The 20,852-nt window shown below is 33.6% G+C and overlaps 4 protein-coding genes across 4 annotated transcripts; 2 read left to right on the top strand and 2 right to left on the bottom strand.

Annotated features, from left to right (window-relative positions):
* Positions 1 to 1,146: 1,146 nt before the first annotated feature.
* Positions 1,147 to 4,345, top strand: LOC103829619 (peroxidase 72). Its single transcript, XM_009105295.3, is given in 5 exon segments — positions 1,147 to 2,888; positions 2,975 to 3,166; positions 3,259 to 3,424; positions 3,755 to 4,047; positions 4,050 to 4,345. Coding segments are annotated over 5 exon segments (1,107 nt in total). The 5' UTR covers positions 1,147 to 2,561; the 3' UTR covers positions 4,179 to 4,345.
* A 300-nt stretch (positions 4,346 to 4,645) lies between these two features.
* Positions 4,646 to 6,763, bottom strand: LOC103829618 (ribosomal RNA small subunit methyltransferase, mitochondrial). The gene is made up of 2 exons (XM_009105294.3): positions 6,016 to 6,763; positions 4,646 to 5,416 (listed from the first exon to the last, which is right to left on the bottom strand). Exons 1-2 carry the CDS (start codon positions 6,406 to 6,408, stop codon positions 4,730 to 4,732), a joined length of 1,080 nt encoding a protein of 359 aa, XP_009103542.1. The 5' UTR covers positions 6,409 to 6,763; the 3' UTR covers positions 4,646 to 4,729.
* A 245-nt stretch (positions 6,764 to 7,008) lies between these two features.
* LOC103829617 (WAT1-related protein At3g53210) lies at positions 7,009 to 10,732 on the bottom strand. The gene is made up of 6 exons (XM_009105293.3): positions 8,658 to 10,732; positions 8,459 to 8,521; positions 8,249 to 8,365; positions 7,757 to 8,165; positions 7,504 to 7,655; positions 7,009 to 7,412 (listed from the first exon to the last, which is right to left on the bottom strand). Exons 1-6 carry the CDS (start codon positions 8,840 to 8,842, stop codon positions 7,214 to 7,216), a joined length of 1,125 nt encoding a protein of 374 aa, XP_009103541.1. The 5' UTR covers positions 8,843 to 10,732; the 3' UTR covers positions 7,009 to 7,213.
* A 2,217-nt stretch (positions 10,733 to 12,949) lies between these two features.
* On the top strand, positions 12,950 to 19,425 carry LOC117126656 (protein SHORT INTERNODES). Its single transcript, XM_033275344.1, has 2 exons — positions 12,950 to 17,319; positions 17,807 to 19,425. The coding sequence occupies exons 1-2, from the start codon at positions 16,686 to 16,688 to the stop codon at positions 18,178 to 18,180; spliced, it is 1,008 nt and encodes a 335-aa protein (XP_033131235.1). The 5' UTR covers positions 12,950 to 16,685; the 3' UTR covers positions 18,181 to 19,425.
* The last annotated feature ends 1,427 nt before the right edge of the window (positions 19,426 to 20,852 follow it).

Here is a 20,852-nt window from a genome sequence, read left to right as displayed (position 1 = left end):
CTACCTATTGGTGTAAAACCTATTGCACAGTAGGAAAACAGTTTAACAATATGATCCTTTCCTACTGAAATAATAGAAACTCGTTTACCTTTTATCAAAATATATTCTTCTTCATTTGTTTCTTTTTTTCCTCTATAGATTGATATTGTGCTTTGGGAGTCTAGTTGTGGTGACAAAAAGAAGAAGATTTATAGTTGCAGTAAAACATGGAACGGATTTCTCATAATTTGCCATCATTATAATAACAATGAATCACTTACTTCTTCCTTTTAAAACGTGATGCTCCTGGTTTTGATAATGTAATCACAAACTAAAAACTTTTTGGTAATAGATAAAACGTGGAGAAGAAAGCCAGTACACTTACAGATTATATATTGGAGGAGATGAAGAAAACAGTTTGATAAAAAAGTAACTAACGTGGTATTAAAATTCTGAGAAAAATAAGGAATGTTTTTAGGTAGTTGAGGATTGCATAAAAATAGGAGATAGCGAAAATTTGTTTTTATTTTAATTTTTTTTTGTAAAAATTTGCCAAATGTCATAACCTGATTCGTCAGGCGACTTGCGCTTTAGTATATAAGAGATATCTACTATAGGTTTTTTCTGTTTTCTTTTCTCCAGAACTCTTTTTATTATTTATCAGAAAATTATATAATTACATAAATATTTTTTATTAAAATTGGGGCCTGTAGAAGTTGGAGGCCCAAAACCTATGTTTCAGTTTGCTTGGTTCAGGGACGCCCCTGGGCACCACAGCCAGGAGCAACTCCATAAGGAAAGTGGTGGTGGCCGGCTTGGGCGGAATGCTTCACCGCTATGGATCTGGATCCAGCTCTATCTTGGTACGTTAACAAATTACTATAATCATACATATGCAGGTGTATGTTTTGACAATTCCGATATGATGATATATAGTATATAGGAGGATGCTGGGAAAGGTGAGAGGTGGAAGAATAAGGGAATAACCTATAAGATTAAGGAGAAGTTGCATGGTCATCATGATCAGTCTGGTCAATCTCAGTGGATGTGAACTATCACCGTTTATGATGCTGGAGGCCACGGTGATGAGCGCCACGAGAAAAAGGGCATGATAGACAAGATCAAGGATAAGCTTCTGGTGGTCGTCATCGTTAATAACAAAACATACTATTAAAACTTGGAACAAACGCATATACATATAAATAAAAAGTAACGCAGTCGCATCTAGACGTTGTAGGTGTGCCTTTTTATTGTGCGATCCTGCGATGTGTTATATGGCTTAATATGAGTGTGTGTGTGAGAGAGGAGTGTGTTAGGGGAATCTGGCTCTTTTTATGTTATGGACATGTTTTTACTGTATTCTGTATTTTGATATCTATATATCTACTTTCTTGTTAAGTTATTTACTTATATGTTACTTCTGCTAAAATGTGTTATACACCTTTGTCGATCGTTGGTTCGTATTTTGTAACGGCTGTAGTTCTATAAACCTAATGGAATTTTCCCGTTTCCCCAATACATTGAACTTTTTCTACATCGAATGAGAATTGTTCTTGTGTCACTCTTCCGCATAGACTCATCTATATTATTAAAACTGAAGTATCTTTTGTTATTGTTTGGAAACATATATAAAAATTTAAATGATAATTGTTTGAAATATGTATAGTAATATTTTTAGTAATTTCTTTTATTTACATATTTAGCCATGTATTAAAGGAAAAAAACATTTTCATGGGATTAACTAAATCATCAAATTACAAAACATAAAAATATATACATGAATTTTTTTTATAAAACCAACGGTTTATAAATTTACATTGAACACAAGTTAAATCAAACATCTGCGCAGAGACGTGGATCAAGTTCTAATAAATTTTAAGCTTTCATTTGCACATGTAAGCAAGTATGTTCAATCACAATAATTCAATATCTTTAAGATTTGTTACATAAAATAAGTGATGACTTTTAAATAGTTTAGAAAGTCTAGAAACACTGTTTGATCATGCTTTTTTAATGTTCATTGTTCTATTTTGTTGCACTGAAAACAAAAGGAAAAATAGATTGTTTGGTTTTGTGATGAATAGCAGTTGGAGCTGTTCTTAATAATTTTGGCATTATCTACCAATTACTATTGTCTTTGTCGTAGTCTAGCAACCGTATCTACCTGTTAAGCACACGATAAGACGAGTATTACTTTGCTTACACAACAGACAACAGTTAGCATTGTTTTCTTGACTATATATGGTCAAATCTCAAATGTCAACCAAGTAAAAACTAAAAACCCAATACGTACGCAATTGTTTTGCTAGCTTGTGTTGAATGTTGATGTTCTCTCGATTCATTAATTTTATTAATATGTCTAATCATCTTCTCGGTTTGGTATATGACTTGACTAACTGCAAATTTAATATTAGTTCCATATATAAATTGATCATCATCGACGGTGAACACAATACAACTCTCAACAAATATCTCGTATTCAAACCAATCCTTAAAGAATAATGTATCCATCTAACCCAATATCTAAGATTAGTTACCAACTCCAACGTCTTTCTAAAATTTCCACAAAGTCTACTCTATAAATGATGGAAGTATGGAACTCATTCTATCACAAGAAACCGATTGAGTTAAACCCCAATTACTTTTGTAGAAAATCAAGCAAAAGAATCCCCAAAATGGCTGTATCATTGAACATTCTTATCGCAGCCCTCTCCCTCATCGCCTTCTCTCCTCTTTGTTTGAGTTCCAAAGCCTATGGAAGTGGCGGCTATCTCTTCCCTCAATTCTACGACCACTCATGTCCTAAAGCTCAAGAGATTGTTCAGTTAATTGTCGCCAAAGCATTCGCACAGGATCCTCGCATGCCCGCCTCCTTGCTCAGACTCCATTTCCACGATTGTTTCGTCAAGGTTTCAACCTTCGCATCTTCTCAACCTTATTTTAGTATGAACGATTAAATTTTCGTTTTAACATTTATTTTTCTCGCGTACCGCAGGGATGTGATGCTTCCATACTACTGGACAACAGTGGAAGCATAATCAGCGAGAAACGATCAAACCCTAACCGAAATTCAGCTCGTGGTTTCGAGGTCATCGAAGAGATCAAACATGCATTAGAACAAGAGTGTCCTGAAACGGTTTCTTGCGCTGATATCTTGGCTCTAGCCGCTAGAGACTCAACCGTCATTGTAAGTCAGAATAACAAATTATCAAATTATTGGTAATACGAATTATCACTAAAAACTTAATTAGTTCAACACATGGTCATATGTTAATACAGACAGGTGGACCGAGTTGGGAAGTACCTCTAGGAAGAAGAGACGCGAGAGGAGCAAGCTTGAGTGGTTCCAACAATGACATTCCTGCTCCCAACAACACTTTTCAAACTATCCTCACTAAATTCAAGCGTCAAGGCCTTAATCTTGTCGATCTTGTCTCCCTCTCTGGTATTAATTAATTACAATATTCATTTGTAACAACTTACCTATATATATATTAACCGACCCTAAAAAATCGTTAGAAAACTCCCCATATTATTTTACTTTTATTCCTCTTTTATTTTTATTTTAAAATGTTTGTTAGCTTTTGAAAACATTTTAAATGTTGAAGGGCTTGTTACACCAGCTTTGCTAAATTTTAAATAAATAAAACCGTTAAGAAAGCCCCGGAAGTATTGTTACATTCGCTTTGCTGATTAAGTTCAGTTGCAATATTTAGAAGGGGTTTTCATTCAAAAAAAAATATTTAGAAGGGGTTTTGTTTCGTATGATTTGCAGGAAGTCACACCATTGGAAACTCAAGGTGCACAAGTTTCAGGCAGAGGTTATACAACCAGTCTGGCAACGGCAAGCCTGATCTAACCCTAAACCAATACTACGCCTCCGTGTTGCGTAAGCAATGTCCAAGATCCGGCGGTGACCAAAACCTCTTCTTCCTCGACTTGGTGACACCCTTCAAGTTCGACAACCACTACTTCAAGAACCTCATCATGTACAAAGGGCTATTGAGCTCTGACGAGGTTCTGTTCACAAAGAACAGAGAGTCCAAGGAGCTGGTGGAGCTCTATGCTGAGAGAATCAAGAGGCCTTCTTTGAGCAGTTCGCGAGGTCGATGGTGAAGATGGGGAATATCTCTCCATTGACCGGCGCGAGGGGAGAGATCCGGAGAATCTGTCGGAGGGTTAACCATGCAGCTTATTAATCAAACCCTTATACTATATATCATGGTTTAGTTTCATGCATTTGTTTGGCATGGACGACGTGTCATCTATTTCTTTTGCCTTTGCTTGTATGAATGTGTGCTCTCCTTCGAGTGTATTTGAAGATTTATTTTGGTGATTGCTTAATTTTCACTACTCTAATTTTCAAGGTGCACTAGATGAACATGCTTTTGGTCAATTTAAAAGTATTGGGGCGCTTTTGGTAACAATAGTAAAGTACAAGAACACAGCTCATGCTCTCTGAGGTTTCTACAGGGGACTAACATCTAATTTGAAAAATGTGCCTGCTTCTTCCATCACTTTCATCGTCTATGAAAACATGCTGAAATTGCTAAAACAACCTCCAAGGGGATAATATATCATCATCTTTAATCTTTTTATTTGGTTTAACTCAAGGAAGACAGTGTCATTTTTTTTTATTTACAATTACATAATAAAAAACTTGGGAAATTAATGGGTTCGATTAAAGGCAAAGCAGCTCAAATTACTCGGAGAAAATAAACAAAATTACTAGTTAAAACAAAACTTAGCATCAATAATCGTGTAGATCCATTGGTAAAGAATGGAAAAAGATACCAGCTTGGTTAAACAAAGAAAGCAAACGCAATAACTCACCATGAGAAAGCTTCGATGGTCGTTTGTCTTCAAACCCATTCGATTTCAGAACTCCAATCACCCTTTCCTTGAACATACTTGCATCTGTATCCAAACACAAGACACGGTCTTCCCCTTCTTCTTCTTCAACAACATCACTTGCATTCGTAGTAATTCCAACTTTGGACAAACTCAGCAGTTCCACGACCTTCTTCTTCTGCCTAAACATGGAACCAAGCGTCTTATTCTTCTTCCCGAAACAAGTGCGAGTAAAAGCCAGCCATTCTCGAACATCAACATCAGGTTTGACCTCCTTGGGCGTGATCATGACAACGGACGAATCAACTTTAGGGGGCGGGACAAACTCTCTTTTGCTCACATTCATAACGAATTTGACATCAGCCAGAAGCTTCACGTTCACAGCCAATCTGTTGAAATCAGAATCGCCAGGGTTAGCCAAGAGGCGGCGGGAGAATTCCTTCTGAAGCAAGAGCGTGGCCGTGCGGAAGGTGTTGGAGCCGTAGACAAGCTTCGCCACCAGAGGGGATGATATGTTGTATGGAATATTAGCAACCACGAGATCAAACTCAGGGAAGTCTGTCTTGAGGACATCTTTCTGAATGATCTATAACAGAAAACAAAGAAGTCAGTTCTCTCTCCAGTGCCGGCCAGAGGACAAGCGGTGCGATCTCCCTCGGTCCTATTGTCCCCTATTTCTTAATAGACAAGGTTCAATTTTTAAAAATGCATGTATTTTTTGTATTAGAAAATAAGAAAAAGGTCTAAATTTTTTTATATGAAAATATATTTATTTTTATAACAATTTTATTGTTAAAAATCACTCCTACTATTTTGAAAAAAAAAAACAAATTTCTATCACATTTTTCAAATAAAATCACTCTTGATATTTTGAAAAAAAAAAACAAATATCTATCACATCTTTCAAATAAAATCACTCTTGGTATTTTGAAAAAAAAAACAAATATCTATCACATTTTTTAAATAAAATCTCTCCAGGTATTTTGAAAAAAAAAACAAATATCTATCACATTTTTTAAATAAAATCACTCCTGATATTTTGAAAAAAAAAACAAATATCTATCATATTTTTTAAATAAATATTAGTTTGGAGACTTCTAAATCAGTTCTGTCTTTTTTTTTGGTCATTTCATCGAACAGGTTGTGTGCGCTTATGTACATAATGAATAAGAAGAGAGAGTGTACCGTAAGTTTATGTTGAAAACCATGGTCAGAGACCCTTGTGCGGAGAATCTCAACCATACGCTTATCTAGCTCCACGGCGACGACGTGGTGGGCAGCTTCTAGAAGTTTCATGGTGAGGTTTCCGGTACCCGGACCGATCTCCAAGACAGTGTCGGTGGGCCTAACATCTGAGCTTCGGACGATGGAGTCGAGGATTCTGGTGTTGGTAAGAAGGTGTTGGCCTTTGCTCTTTTGCAGAAACAACCCATCGTGTTGCTTCTTCTTCTCTACGACTTGGCCGTTACTCTCGTACCCGCGAATCCGCGAGTGAGAATTTCGTCGAAATAGTAGTAAGAAGGAAGATAAGCACGAGGTACTTGATTTGATACTACTGCCCACTGTTTTCTGAATCATCTCTATCTCTGTGTCGACCTCATGCACACATATATATAAATATATATATATATATACACAGTGGTGGAGCTAGAAATTTTTGGACTGGGTCAGAAAAAGTTCAAGAGCATAATGTATAAACGACCAAAAAACTACAAATGTATTCACACTTATTCATAGCTTAAAACTTTTTTTTTAAGTTTGTTTATTTTTAATGTTTCTAACTTTCTATATTAAACTAACATTAACAATGTTTAAAATTACAAAATATGTTTAGTGATTTACTAATTTTTTGTAATTATAGAAAAAATAAGATTAAAACTAATATAAATCCAAAGTTTTAAAAATAAAAATATATTAGTTGTAATTAAATTTTGTCTTTAGTGTTTTGTAATTATTTTTATGGGGTCAAATTTATTTTTTAAATGAGATCAATACAAAAATTATTCAAATTTTATCTAAAATTTTTTTTCTTACAAAAAAGAAGTGGGGTCAGCTGACCTCCCACCCACTAAGCTGCCTCCGCCTCTTATATATATATATATGCTGCCTCGTTCGCTTTTATAAGAAACGAAGTACCTGACAAAATCGAACTTTTTATCTTCAAAATTTTGAAATAAGGATGAAGTAATCGTGCAATTTTTATTATTTCGAGTTCTGAATGGTGGCCAACCACACGACGGCTCGATTAATAGTAACAAAAATCTTTACATGTATCTGTGTATCTATATATTTTTGTTGCAATTAGAACCGAACAGAACAGCCATTGTTTCGCAGTAGTCCCGTGTGTTACTATTCGGACCTTCAGAGAGAGAGAGAGCAGAGATTAAGATGTAATTAATGGTTGAATGATGCTACAAGATCTCCTTTCTTTGTTATGCTCGTCTTCATCACCATCTTCTTCTGTTGCTGAATAAACAAAGCGTTGTTGCTGTTGGCGGCTAACAATTAGAGCTTGACTCTCCCAACTCTTTCCCATCACAACCAAGTAGAGTCCACTAATTATTAGTATTGCCCCAATCATTCTGTCATACCAACAACAATTTATAAAAGCACTTAGTTATACTCTATGGTATGATTTATTGTGAGTAGAAGAACCTATACAGATGTACGTACCCTCCGAGGTAGAAGTGTTCACCAAGAGCAAAGGTGGCTAAAACAGCAGCTACTAGAGTTTGTAGTGGCAAGTAGGCTGATACAAACAAAGGTCCCCCTCTCTCCACCACATATATTTGTATTGCAAACACCATCGCTGATCCCACCAATCCCTATATACACAGGTTTTATTCATTTGATCCATATATTAACACTTACCAAATATAAAAGAAAGAAAATACTAAATCTAAAAGATTAAAAAAAAAACACTTACAGTGTATAGCAACGCGTACACTTCCCCTCCTGATAGTATCTTCCAGCTCTCCACATCTCGCTCGAAATAAGCAGAGATGCCAAAGAACTGGATTACTGCGAAAAAGCATGAGCACGAGATGAAGGAGAATCGAGCAGGGTACTTCTTAAGCAATGGTGATTGTAACACAATCCAGCTTGACCAGCATAAGCAGTGACCCATCAAGCACAGACATCCCAACGTCCAGTTCTTGTTTTCTTCCTCTCCTTCTGATCCACCATTTAATATGGGTTGGTCCATTATACGCAAGCTCGGTTCGTAAATGGTTGGCCCTTTATATAGCGTTATGACCAAAGAGCCTGCCACCGATACAAATGTGCCCACCACTTTGGCTATACCATCTCTCCTCTTCAACTCTACCTTCTCTATTCTACAATAATGTGTGTGTCTAAAGTATTAATGAGTGAAAGTGAGATTTTTATTTTAGAAGAATCAAGAACGAGAGAGATATACCCGAGCAAGGCGGCCATGAGGAATGAAACAGCAGGGACAGCATTCTCAGTTGCTGATGCGAATGTTGGTGAGGTATTGTCCAATCCAAATATGTAAAAGCCTTGGTTTAATGTTATGCTATATATAGATATAAACACCCATCAAACAAACAAACAAACAAAAAACATATCAAGTCCAACCTACAATCTAAGGTTTAAAAGAAGATCGTACCCGACAAGTCCAAGAAGGAAGAACTGAATCAGTAAACTGGTGTTCATTGCCGGCCTTTCTTTTCTGTTTACCAATATACAAATAAAAATACTAAGAATCAATATTACATTTTACCAAAGAAAATATTAATCAATATTACATAAAACTGGAATAAATAACTAAAGATTGGTTGGATTAAAGAAACAAAATAAGTGTATACTTTTCAAGGAAGTAAGCAGAGGGAGCAAGAACAGAGAGAGCGATGATGGTCCGGTAAAGTGGGAAGACGAGTTTGCTTACTCCCAAGTTTAGAGCGAATCTCATGATCACGTGATTCCCCGCGTATCCCGTCTGAAACACCACCATCGCTACGTGAAGCTTTGCTCTTGCTGCTATCGGAGACATCTTTCTCCGACCAAGTAGAATGAAACCAAAAGAGTCAAAGACGACGGAGGGAGAGATCTGTATGTCTGTTTTTCTTTTTCTTTTTAAATTGTCTCTTGTGGCCAATTTCTTGAAACGACAAACCGAGATAAGACTGTCATGTGCAGGCTCTTCACGTGAGATGCGAACAACGTATCGTTCGATCTCTGACTGTAGAAACGGCAGGCTGTTTCTCCCGGAAAACGTTTATAACAACTAAATGACGTAGGTTTTTCTAAATGGAAGTAGATTTGTTATACTCGATGATGATAACAAGATCATAAACTCTTCTTAAAAAAAATAATTTAATTTGTTTAGTTTTTAAAAATGGGCATTCTTACAGTTACAATCATACAAAGATTCAATCAAAAGTCTATACAATCATTGGATTAATAGCTCTAAGTCATAGGATACACATCCAAGTTGTGGGCGCAACTCCGGATATTTCCCTCATTACCGTTTCTCCGATTAATCCGGTAAAGGATATGAGTCCCACTCTCTTCCTCAATGAGGTAACTGTAGACTATGAAGCTCATATATGAATAGACACGGACCTGATGACCAGTGCCGTGCGAAGAGTTTTAGGGGCCTAAGGCAAGTTTAAAAAAAAATTATATACAACTATACAAAAAAAAAATTTCTAATACGGTATATTACCTTCGCGAAATACATAAGTTTAACACTTACAAAAATAAGTTTATTACGTAAATATGCTATGTTATGTCCTATAAGAAAAAAGTATATGGATTTAGAAATAGAGTTATTCGATTCTCATGGAAAGTTTTTTTTAGAAATAAATTTAACCAACTAAACTAGAAATTATTTTAAATTTTGAGGTCCTAAAAACGTAATATTATTCGGGGGCCTAAGGCGAATGCCTTTTTCAATACACTGTAGGCACGCCTCTGCTGATGACTCTAGAAGAAAACACCATGTGCATCCTCCAAACACAACACAAGACAGTCGATAAAAAGACCTCTATAACCTTTACGAATAGAGACGGTAGAGACTTCACCACAACTAAAACAACAGACACTCTAAAACATGGGCTGGAGAAAACAGTTGTTTATGTCCAAAAGAACTCCATAACATGCAAGAAGATTCAGTGAAGTAACACTGCCTAGGGGTTCAAGCGAACAAAACCATCAGCACTGGGATGTGCTACAAACACCACAAGGAGTCACAAAGGCAATGATGAAGACCGGAAACAACCCGAACCCACCAACAACCTCGCCTTACGCCGGTACCGTGAACCAGGACACAATTTTTTCTTAAAGTCAAAAGCTGTGACGATCAAACCAGCAACCACCACAGAACACAAGGAGTCAAAATGCCGTTGAACCTTACCAAAACAGCTATAACGGTGAAACCAGAACACAAGAACCGAGAAGCAGAGATGAGGATGAGAGGAAGACCGCCGGAGAAGCTGCGGGATGGCCAAAGACGACCACGCCAAGGATAACCCTTCCTGGCTCCCTACGCCTACGCCTGAAGCACCACCGCACTATAGTAGCCGCAAGCTGAACGTACCTCCGAAGTAGAAGGCTCTTTCGGAGCTCTCACGGCAACGGTTGAAATGAACAAGACCCACCAAAACGCCAAGGTAAGGCCACCAGTCCAAGAATCTAGAGTGATGCTATATAAAAGTATCTAGAGTGAAGCTATATAAAAAGATTTTTTTGTAATTAGGTGATCAAAAATATGCTTATAGTAAATAAATATTTTAGTTTTTTTCATATCTCCTGAAAATAAATACCAATATTTTGTGATTGTTTTTAAAAGTATATTATAAAGTAAAATCCTTTTTATATATATTTTTAAATTTTATGTAATTATATGATATATATATATAATCAGCTAGAGATTATGCAGAAAATGTAAAAAAAATCTCAATAATACTAAACTATTTTTAGTCAATTAAAGACATCAGTTATGTAATTTAATTATTTTATGTAATCATCTAAGAAAATAGATAAATATAAAAAATATAATTTATGTTGCTTAAATTGTGTTTTGAATTACAAAATATTTTTTTCTTGATATCAAAATTATATTTGTGAATTTTGATTATAAAATCACATTATATATAAATATATTTTCGTTAACTACATAGATATAAATAAAATATTTTTATTACTTTGAACATATATTTTTATTGCTTAAAACTAATTTAAAGGGAATATTGTATACTTTCTTAATATTAAGATCATTATTGAGAACTTTTATTTTTTTTATGAAATCACATTATATACAATTGTTTTCGCTTTTAAATTTTTTTCTATATTTTATACATGTTTTCTTTTTATTATATATATTATTTGAATAAAATAAACTTAATTAAAAATTTAATTAACAAAAAATGCTAAAAATATTAGTAATAGTATTTAAATGTAATATTTTAAATTCATTAAGAATATAATTAACCGTCGTAATACTAACTTTTTAAATAATATTATAGAGATTTGGGCTCAACTTTTCATTATTATATGTTGCAAAATATCACGTCAATCACGCTCTACTTTTCTTTGAAAAGTTTTTTTTATTTGCTAAGAATATGAATTGCATTACGAGAATGAGCAGGTTGTGTTACAAAGAGTTTAAACTTTAAGCTAACAGGGACGGCCATGGGAAAAAGGTAAAAACATGGTAAAATCCTGAATTATAACATGTAGCAAACAGAGATGAATCAGGTTGTATTGATAAGTTTCGTATTGATAATCATATCTAGATGTTTGATTGTTACCATCAAAGAAGAATGTAATTATCTATGAGCATCCATATATTATATGAGATGTTATTAAAGTACATGATTGAGATGGTACTTTGCATATGAATATCTTTCTATATTTTACCGCTATACGAACATCGAATATATTTTCTTTTTTTGAAGATGGTTTTCAAATTAAATACAAACATCGAAAACTACATAGCTTTTGTTACCCAAACTTATGAAGTAGGCAAAAAATATGCAAAACGAGGAAGATGAGATACAAAAGGAAAGAACATATTTTCGGATGATAATAGTTTCTTGTTCAAGAGATCACTGGACATAGTAATTATATATCCATTCAATCATATATTCACTTTGATAATTAGTCAAGCGACACAACCAATCCATTTTTATATATATTTACTCATACACCAGATATTAATTCCACGATACAGTAATTAGAGATTCGAATAATTTTTATAAACCTATAAGCTAGCCCTAAAAGCAGGGGTTTGCAACTTCGCCATTAATAAGGTCTGCAATAATAAAGTAACTAAGAAAATTAGGCGTGAGAAACAGTGGTCCTTATTTTTTCAGCAGCCTCTATATTGTTAACTTTGATCCCACCCTTCGTTTCTAGAGTGGGGACTTTCTATAACCCACAAGCAGAGCCGTGCTTACCTTGGAGTAAAAAAGGCATTCGCCTAGGACCCCTTAATAATGTAAATTTTTTGGGGCCCCAAATCTTTAATTTTTTGTATCTAGTAAATATTAGTTAGATTTTTACCTAATTTCAGATCCACTTTTTGTTTGAAACTTTTTTTGTTAGAATCTATTTTAGTTAAAATTCTAGAGATTTTAATTATTTTTTAAAATCATCAACTTCTAAGTTCTAACCCATGCAAATTAAGATGATTTGCTGAAAAAAATCACAGAAATAAAAATTGAAGCAACTTTTGTTGATTTTTAAGGTTTTATCTGGTTTTATATATTTTGTATCATTTTCTGAATATAAGTAAATGTAAAACATTTAAAAGTAACTAACTTTTAGAGATTTAATATTCTTAAAAGTATCATCATTTTAACAAAAAAAAACAACCTTCATTTTTATGTTACTAATTTAATAATTTACATCACATTTTATATACTATGATAATTTGGTGAAAATTATTAAAGAACCAAAATAAATTAATCAAAAATTTTACATTCTAATTGTATCATTTTTATTTTCTAATTTTTAATCCATGTGGCAAAAATAAGTTATTTCGAATTATTTAATTTTAAATATAATACGCATAAAATTATATAAACAAAAAAAAAATATAATTTCGCCTCAGGCCCCTATATCTCTTCGCACGGCACTGCCCACAAGCCACGACCCAGTTAAGTGTGAGTTACCTATATAGTTATATAATGTATATATATTAAAAAAATGTTACAGTTCGTGAAATTAATAAATAATTAACACTGGGGTAAATAAGTTTTATGTGAAATATACAGTAGTTAAATAGATTAATATGTCGCATTCAGTAATTAACTGAACTGATACAGTAGTTTAGAAACAGTATAAGCGTCTGCATGTGCATGAGAATGACATTTGGAGTAACCATGACTCCACTTCTCGGGACCCACATGAACAAAATCTTTACTCAGATTTCTTTCCTTTGAATGGTGAAAATATCTTCTCTTTTTTCTGTTGAAAAATCTCTTTTTAGCATTCATTTTCAATGGTGAATATCTTGAGTATAAGGAGAAATATATATAAGGGGACATGGACTCTATAATAAAATGGGATCCATGTGGTACATGACGACAATGATAATTAACTAATCGTGCTTTCTCGTTTTGAAAACTAACAAGAGTGTAGAAAAGCAAAGAGCGGGTGACTGTCAAAACAAACAGTCTTTTCTTTCTCCAATTCTGCCTATGTAAGAAAACGATCCAGTTAAGTAATAAATGATTTATTTTATAGAAGTTTTAATGTAGAAGTCATATTGAGAAGGCAACAAACACTATACCCCATACTCACTTTTTTTATTCTCTATTTATAAAGTGCTTTCCATGTTTCGTTTTTCTTGTTTTTTGCTCGTGGGAATAATATACCGAATCAAGTTGAAATGTTGGATGGTAGATGTGTGTCGATGTGCAAATTGATACCAGAACAGTGGCAACAAAATTTTGTTTGTAGTTAATAGAATACTTTGACCAAAAAAAAGTTACTAGAATACTAAAACCATTTCCAGCCTCACTCAACTTTTTATTCTAAAATAGAGCTATATATAAAATTTTGTTCATCACTCTATCTTTCACTCTAAAACAGAATACTATTAGAATATAATTCAACTCTATTATAAAGTTATTTTATTTTAGAATGAAAAATAGAGTGAATTGTTGGAAATGGTTTAAGATCTGCGGTTTTTTTTTGTAAAAAAGTGCATATGAAAATATAAACTTTAGTTACTTTTCTAACGTAAGGCTAAATTTGTTTTTTTAATCAACCCCGAATGCATGAATAATGGTTCAAATTAGAAGCTGTCTCGTACAAAATGATTCAATTTAAAAGGTTTTCTTAATTAAGTTCGCTCGATCCATTACCTGGAGCATCAGCTAGAGAATAACCAGAATCCTTGAGCTACTGGTAACATTAAAAAGGAAACACAGGGCTCAAGAAGCGACAATAACTCTTCGCCTTTAAGCGTTTACATTTGGGAAAAGTAATCTATTTGTACTAATTTCAATGTTCACATTTCAAATGATTAGTTTGGGCTTGTGACGAGTCACGAATTTGTTGTTATTTGCATAAATAATCGATTTTATTAAGATATTTGGAACTATGGGTTTGTAGTCTTGTTAATATACACGAATAAAATCTGAGAGAATGTCACTTGCCCTTTTACCCTCTCTCTCTTAATTTCTCATTCATGAATGATTGTATCTCCCCTTCTTCTCCTCTTTTTCATTCATCCATAACACTTGTATGTACATTCTACACACAATAAACCCCCTTAAATCGTCACAGTCGCTATGTAAAATTATCAAATTAGTATGTCCATACACTTACAGATATATATTATACTTATATACCTTTTAGGAAGAAAAATATCACGATTTTGGTGATATGATTATTCTGTTTTTTATTCCATCTCTTTCATATTAAATACCATTCTAACATTTTTTTTGTTACACAAAAAATGTCATTTTCTAATTTTAATACTCTCTTTTTTTTTCATTTTAAAAGGTGTTTAAGGTTTTTACACAAATATTAAAAATACAAACTTTTATATAATTGACTTTGGTTACATAAATAACATCAAATAAAACTAATTCAACCAATAAAAAAAGATGCAGTATTTTATAATTGGTTAAAATTTTCAAATGATATTAAATTTCACCTAGAATGGTGAGAACATCATTTATTTTGAAACAAAATCAAAATTCTTAAACATCAATTAAACTAATATGGAGGGAGTACCAATTTTATTTACTTTTAACTTAAATTAATTGCAAAGTATATTGATCTTATAAATAATTTTATTTATTTTAAATATTATAGTCAAACATGTGTAATTAATATAGATTTAATTACATTTTATTCATTTGTTTCAATCTGTGTGAAATATCAAAATGACATTTACTTAGAAACAAAAGAAGTATATGTCTAACTTTCATCCATTTCGTAAATAGCAAATACATCAGAATTCCAGTTTCACTCTCTCGCTTTTCCTTCAATACACATTTTTTTCGCGCACAGCCGTGGGCATTTCTAACGGGAAGGACTTAAATTATACCTCTTCATATTAGTCAACTCTCCCAATCCTATAGCTGTCATCCATATTTTGTATAATTCTCAAACAGCATTAACGATGGGACGAAGATGAGTGTCTAACCACTAGTATTATATTATTAAAAAAAAAAGAGACGAAACAAAAGTATCTTAAAACCGATTTTCCTACGACCTGTTAGAAATTCAATTGTTTACATGTAATTTTTTTCATTGTTTTTTTTGTTTTAATTAAGCTATAATTATCTAATAAAGATGAAATTTTTTAGCTTAGATATCCAAGTTCTTTCTCTATCCGTTAATGGTGCTCTAAGATACTAGATCATTTCTTTGTAGACTAGTATAATAATGATTAAGACAAAAACGACACACGGGAGAAATGATATACTTGTATTTGTGTATGTGTGTACACTATATAGACTCTACATTAAACAATCTATACAATATAGTAATAAACATATAATGTACACAGCACAAATAATTGAGAACTTAACGTTAATTATTTAGTTTTCTTTGTGTATATAAATAATAGTAATAATAATTTGCTTCCTTGGAAACATGAGCGAGTAAGCATCTGCTTACCATCTGCAACCTTTACGCGTTTAATTAAAGCCACAGGTGCACTATCCAACCAATACAGGATAATTTAAGCCACAGATGAACTGAAACCATAACCAGCGAATCTATAAAAGAACACAACTATATATGCGGGTATTGCCGGCGTTCCTCAGCCGCACTCAGCTCACAGCTTTGATTAAATACATGATTTGAAAATGTAAATTTAGAATTATAGAGATATATATAAAGAAAACAATAACAACATTACTAGTAGAGATTCTTTAAAACACAAACAAAAAAAAAGGTAAGAGGGAGCGTGTTTTCCGGTGGAAAAGACCGAAGAGTGGAAAAGACGTGGCAACATAGGCACCGCTGGATCGTGAACACTTGATGATCAACGGTATAGATATATTTTGGGCGATGAGCGTTTGTGGAAAACAAACAAAAAAAGAAGAGAGAGAGAGAATAAGAAGAGGGGAAAGAGTCAGAGAGGAGCATTAAGGACATGGCGGCGTTGCAGAGCGCGAGACAGAAGAGAAACAAAACTCTCTGATCGCTCGAATCTCTCTTAAATACTCTCTATACCGACAATCCAACTTTCACAGTTCCAAAAGCTTTATTCGATTTCTAAAACAAACCAGATAACATAATATCATCTTCCTCACCAATTGATCGTTTCTTCTTGTGGAAAGATTAGAAGACATGTGGGAGTGTTGATTAAGTGGAAAAAGAAAAGCCCTTGAAATTTGGTAATATATGGCTGGTTGTGTCCGACTATGGCAGGCTTTTTCTCGCTAGGCAACGGCACAGGAGTAGATGGAGGAGGAAGCCGCCAAGACGCCACTACTACTAATACAAATAATAATTCTTCTCCATCCGGAAACGAATCTTGGCTCTGGTGCAGAAACCCTAACTCAAACGCAAACGCTGGGTGTGGTGATATCGCTCCTTCTTACAAAGGAACACTTGAGTTATGGCAACACTCAAACAATCAACAAATCATTTTCCAGCAGCAGCAGCAACAAAGGCTGAATCTCTACACTTCCGCTGCTGGTTTAGGCGTTGGTCCAAGCAACCGGAGCTTAATTGAAGCTTCCGGCGGTGAAGCCTCCGGTTTAACGATGATGAGAAGTGGTGGCGGCGGCGGCGGACCCAGCTGCCAGGACTGTGGGAACCAAGCTAAGAAAGATTGCGCTCACATGAGGTGCAGGACTTGCTGCAAGAGCCGAGGCCTTGAGTGTCCCACTCACGTGAAAAGCACGTGGGTTCCTGCCGCCAAACGCCGGGAACGCCAACAGCAGCTTGCCTCCTCTCAGCATCCGCAAGGTGAGAACGTTCCTAAACGGCCGAGAGAGCATTTCCCAGTCCCAGCAAAATCTACTTCCCTTGTGTGCACTCATAACACCTTAGGTATCCCATAATTCCACTTTCTGTTTTTTTTTTGCTTCTTTCCATGCGTTCAAATATAGTGGTAAAATGAAAGCATTGTGGATACCTTGATTAATTTCAATTTTTACAACTGCAGAAACAGAAACCCTATATTGTTTGATCAGCTTTTTTTATTGGTATTTATTTGTTTTTTTTTTCATTTTCGAGAAGAACAAAAGTTTGTACTAGTTTTCAACTTTTTTTTTGTTTTGTTATGAAGATATACACTGTGTATGAGTAAAACTGACTCTTGGATTGACAGCAGGACACTGTTCTCGCTGATCTTGATATTTGTGTTTTTATTTGTTGCCATTAACTTAAAAATATTTTTTTTGAAAACACTTTAAAAATCTTTTTTTTTGAAAGAAGTTTATAAAATCTTTTTCTATATAAACAAACAAATCTTACATTAAATTTTATTTCTCCACATGTAATCAAACATCTGATCACATAATTATTTTTCACCTAGGGCTACAGGTTGGAAATTTTCCACCGGAAATTAGCTCATCTGCAACTTTCCAGTGTGTGCGTGTGAGTTCGGTTGATGAGGGAGAAGATGAATATGCATACAAAACAGCTGTGAGTATAGGCGGTCACGTATTCAAAGGTATTCTCTACGACCAAGGTCCGGCCGAGAGAAGCTCCTCGGACGGTGGATCTCAGCCGTTGAATCTCATAACCGCAGGGCCATCGGCCTCCTCGTCAAGCGCAAAGGTGAGCTGCAACAATGGAGTCGTTGGCTCCACTTCAGATCATTACATTGATCCTGCCTCACTTAATTATCCTACCTCCAACAACAGTTTCATCACTGGTACACACTTCTTCTCCAACCCTAGATCTTGACAGATCATAGCCATTTAATTCTTACAGTACAACTAGGGTTTGTAGAACGGAGGAAGAGGAGTTTATAACGTTAATCAGTGTTTTAAAGATTAATCTCCAAATCCTGAGAATGTTTATATTCTATATTTAAATCGTTACCTGTCTTTTAATATTATGTACAATTTCTGTTAAAAAAAGTTAAGTTCTCTATTACCTGCCTACAAAATTTAATTATAAGTTCATAGTGTTTTTATCTGGAAGTACCTTGTATTATTGTATTATTGGAGTATATAATCCAGTCCAGTTTTCAAATATCAAAAAAGTCAACGAGTCTGTATCTGTGGAAGCTCACATCAACAGCTTTCCAGCTGGCTGTTTTCAACTCTGATCGCTAATCTCAGGCTTGTTCTTTTCAATTTTCAACTCAAGACTTTTTTGGACGTCGAATTTAAAATTTTAAGAAGTTTGTCAGTTAATTACAGATGTGATTTGCTCTGTAAAATCAATTAATGTTGAAATATACTTGTATATTGGAAACCGTGGGAAACATGTACTGAGCTTTACTGTGGGTTTGGCAAAACAATCACAGACAAACTGGCATAGGTATATATGATAGGCGGCTACTGTTTGTCAATATGGTCGTATGTATATCACTTCGTATACTTGATAGTTAAATTTAAGCAGTTTTTGAAGCCAACTCCAAAATATCAAATTTAGTGTGATTTTATCTATAATAAAATTCCAAAATTACATAGTTTTACCAAAATTGATGTTACTTTAGTGAATGCTATTTATCATACCAATTATTAAACTAATATATTTTATTACTTTTCATTTGACTATAGTCACATGAATATATTAATTAGCGTAGACTTATATTTGCTAGATTTAATATTTTAATTAAAGCAAAATGCACTAAATAAAGTCTTAAACATCTATCTTTCATATACAAAAACTAAAACTTCAATTTTTGTATATGGAGAGAATATTTCTATTTTTTCTTACCTTGCTAAAAATTAAAATATTATATTAATTATATTTTAATTTAAAATATACTCAAATAATTATCATCGATTATATCAAACTGTAAAAATACATATTATGTACTTTTCGTTTTTAATGTAAATTTAGCTGAACTAATTTTTTTCATAAAAACAAACTAATATATAAATTAACTCTAAAATAATTTTTAATAAATAATGAAGACATAAAATTACAAAATTTAACAAAATCAAATATAAAATCAAATGTGATATAATGAAATTAGTCAATTATAGATAAATAATGTATTTAAATTATTAAAACTAAAAACTAATAATCTTTTGATGTAGTGTGTTTAAAATAACTAGGTTTATAATGGTTAGAGTTGATTTGTGTGTTGATGTAATGTCAGTACATTTACATTTGAAGGGATAGAGAGATACTTAGATGACGAGAAGTTCTACTTACTGAACCAAACGTCCTCACTGCAACATCGACATTTATGTTTTTAAAAATCGTAATAAGCATCAATATAAGTTTACAAAAAATAAGCATTCATATAGACTTCGTCTTATCATTGCACATTTTTCACATATACTATGCGTTGTTTGGCTTATACTACAATTTTCCAAAAGTCCGATCTTGCATTGTATGTGTTTCCCTCGACTCGAGAATCCATCCACGTAAATATAAATGTACTTAGGCGTCAGTATAAATATAATTTATGTTTTGTGTGTGTACGTAGATTCTGTTGTTATTAAGCACTTACCTAGAGAGAGAGAGAGATTTTGCAGATTATGAGGGTGAGTGGAATGAACAGAAAAAGAATAAAAATTGGTCTGCGTCTTCATTTCTGCAGGCATACATGTTTGGACCTAAAATCACCTCTTTCCACATTTTTATTCCTTACCCTCTCTTTTTCATTATTCAATATATGTCACCTCAAGAACGCCGTGATGATATGATTAGACCCAACCCATACTAATTTGGATGATTTATTTTGTTAAGAAGAAATAAATGGTGCATGGGGATGCATGTGAAGACTGTCCAAAAGTTATACACACAGATCACTTTATTTGTGATTTTACAGTAAGAACAATATATTATACTGTGTTCAAAAAAAAAAAAACAATATATTATACAAAATATGTAAATCAATTGGTCCCATAACTCCATTAAACCCTAAACCCACCAGATTTCAGCTGATTTGATACCGAGATTTCCTCCGTACAACCTCGCACTTGTCTTCCAAATCCTCTTTAGAAAAAGTTAATTGCTTTTCTTTCTTCTTCACAAACAAATATACTTTGCCAATAATTTGATGTTATTGTACGTAGAAAGCATTTTGAGGACGAGTGGTGATTAAAGAGCTACTTTAAGTATCACAAGGCAAGTGGGGTCTTGAGAGAATTCTCCTTTTGTAAACCAATTAGAGAGAGACACGTATAAGAGACAAATTTGCAATTGGCATCATTGCATTTCAGGGGGACAAAATAGAAGCCTTTAGTTAGGACCACACAAACAACAGCATGAAGCTTTCCAAAACGAATTTTATAAAATGTCTCACCATAAAATAGAAAAAGTAACAATACTGTTGGGCCTTATTTTTTGTACCGAAACCAACTTTTAGTTCATCCCATTCCACTCATGATTCTCAGTCAAGATAATTTGAATATTGTTTACTAGAATCTTATATTTTGAAAAAAAAATTA

The sequence above is a fragment of the Brassica rapa genome, chromosome A07, assembly GCF_000309985.2.
Source record: "Brassica rapa cultivar Chiifu-401-42 chromosome A07, CAAS_Brap_v3.01, whole genome shotgun sequence".
NCBI lineage: Eukaryota > Viridiplantae > Streptophyta > Magnoliopsida > Brassicales > Brassicaceae > Brassica > Brassica rapa.
This window is presented reverse-complemented; position numbering and strand designations above follow the sequence as displayed.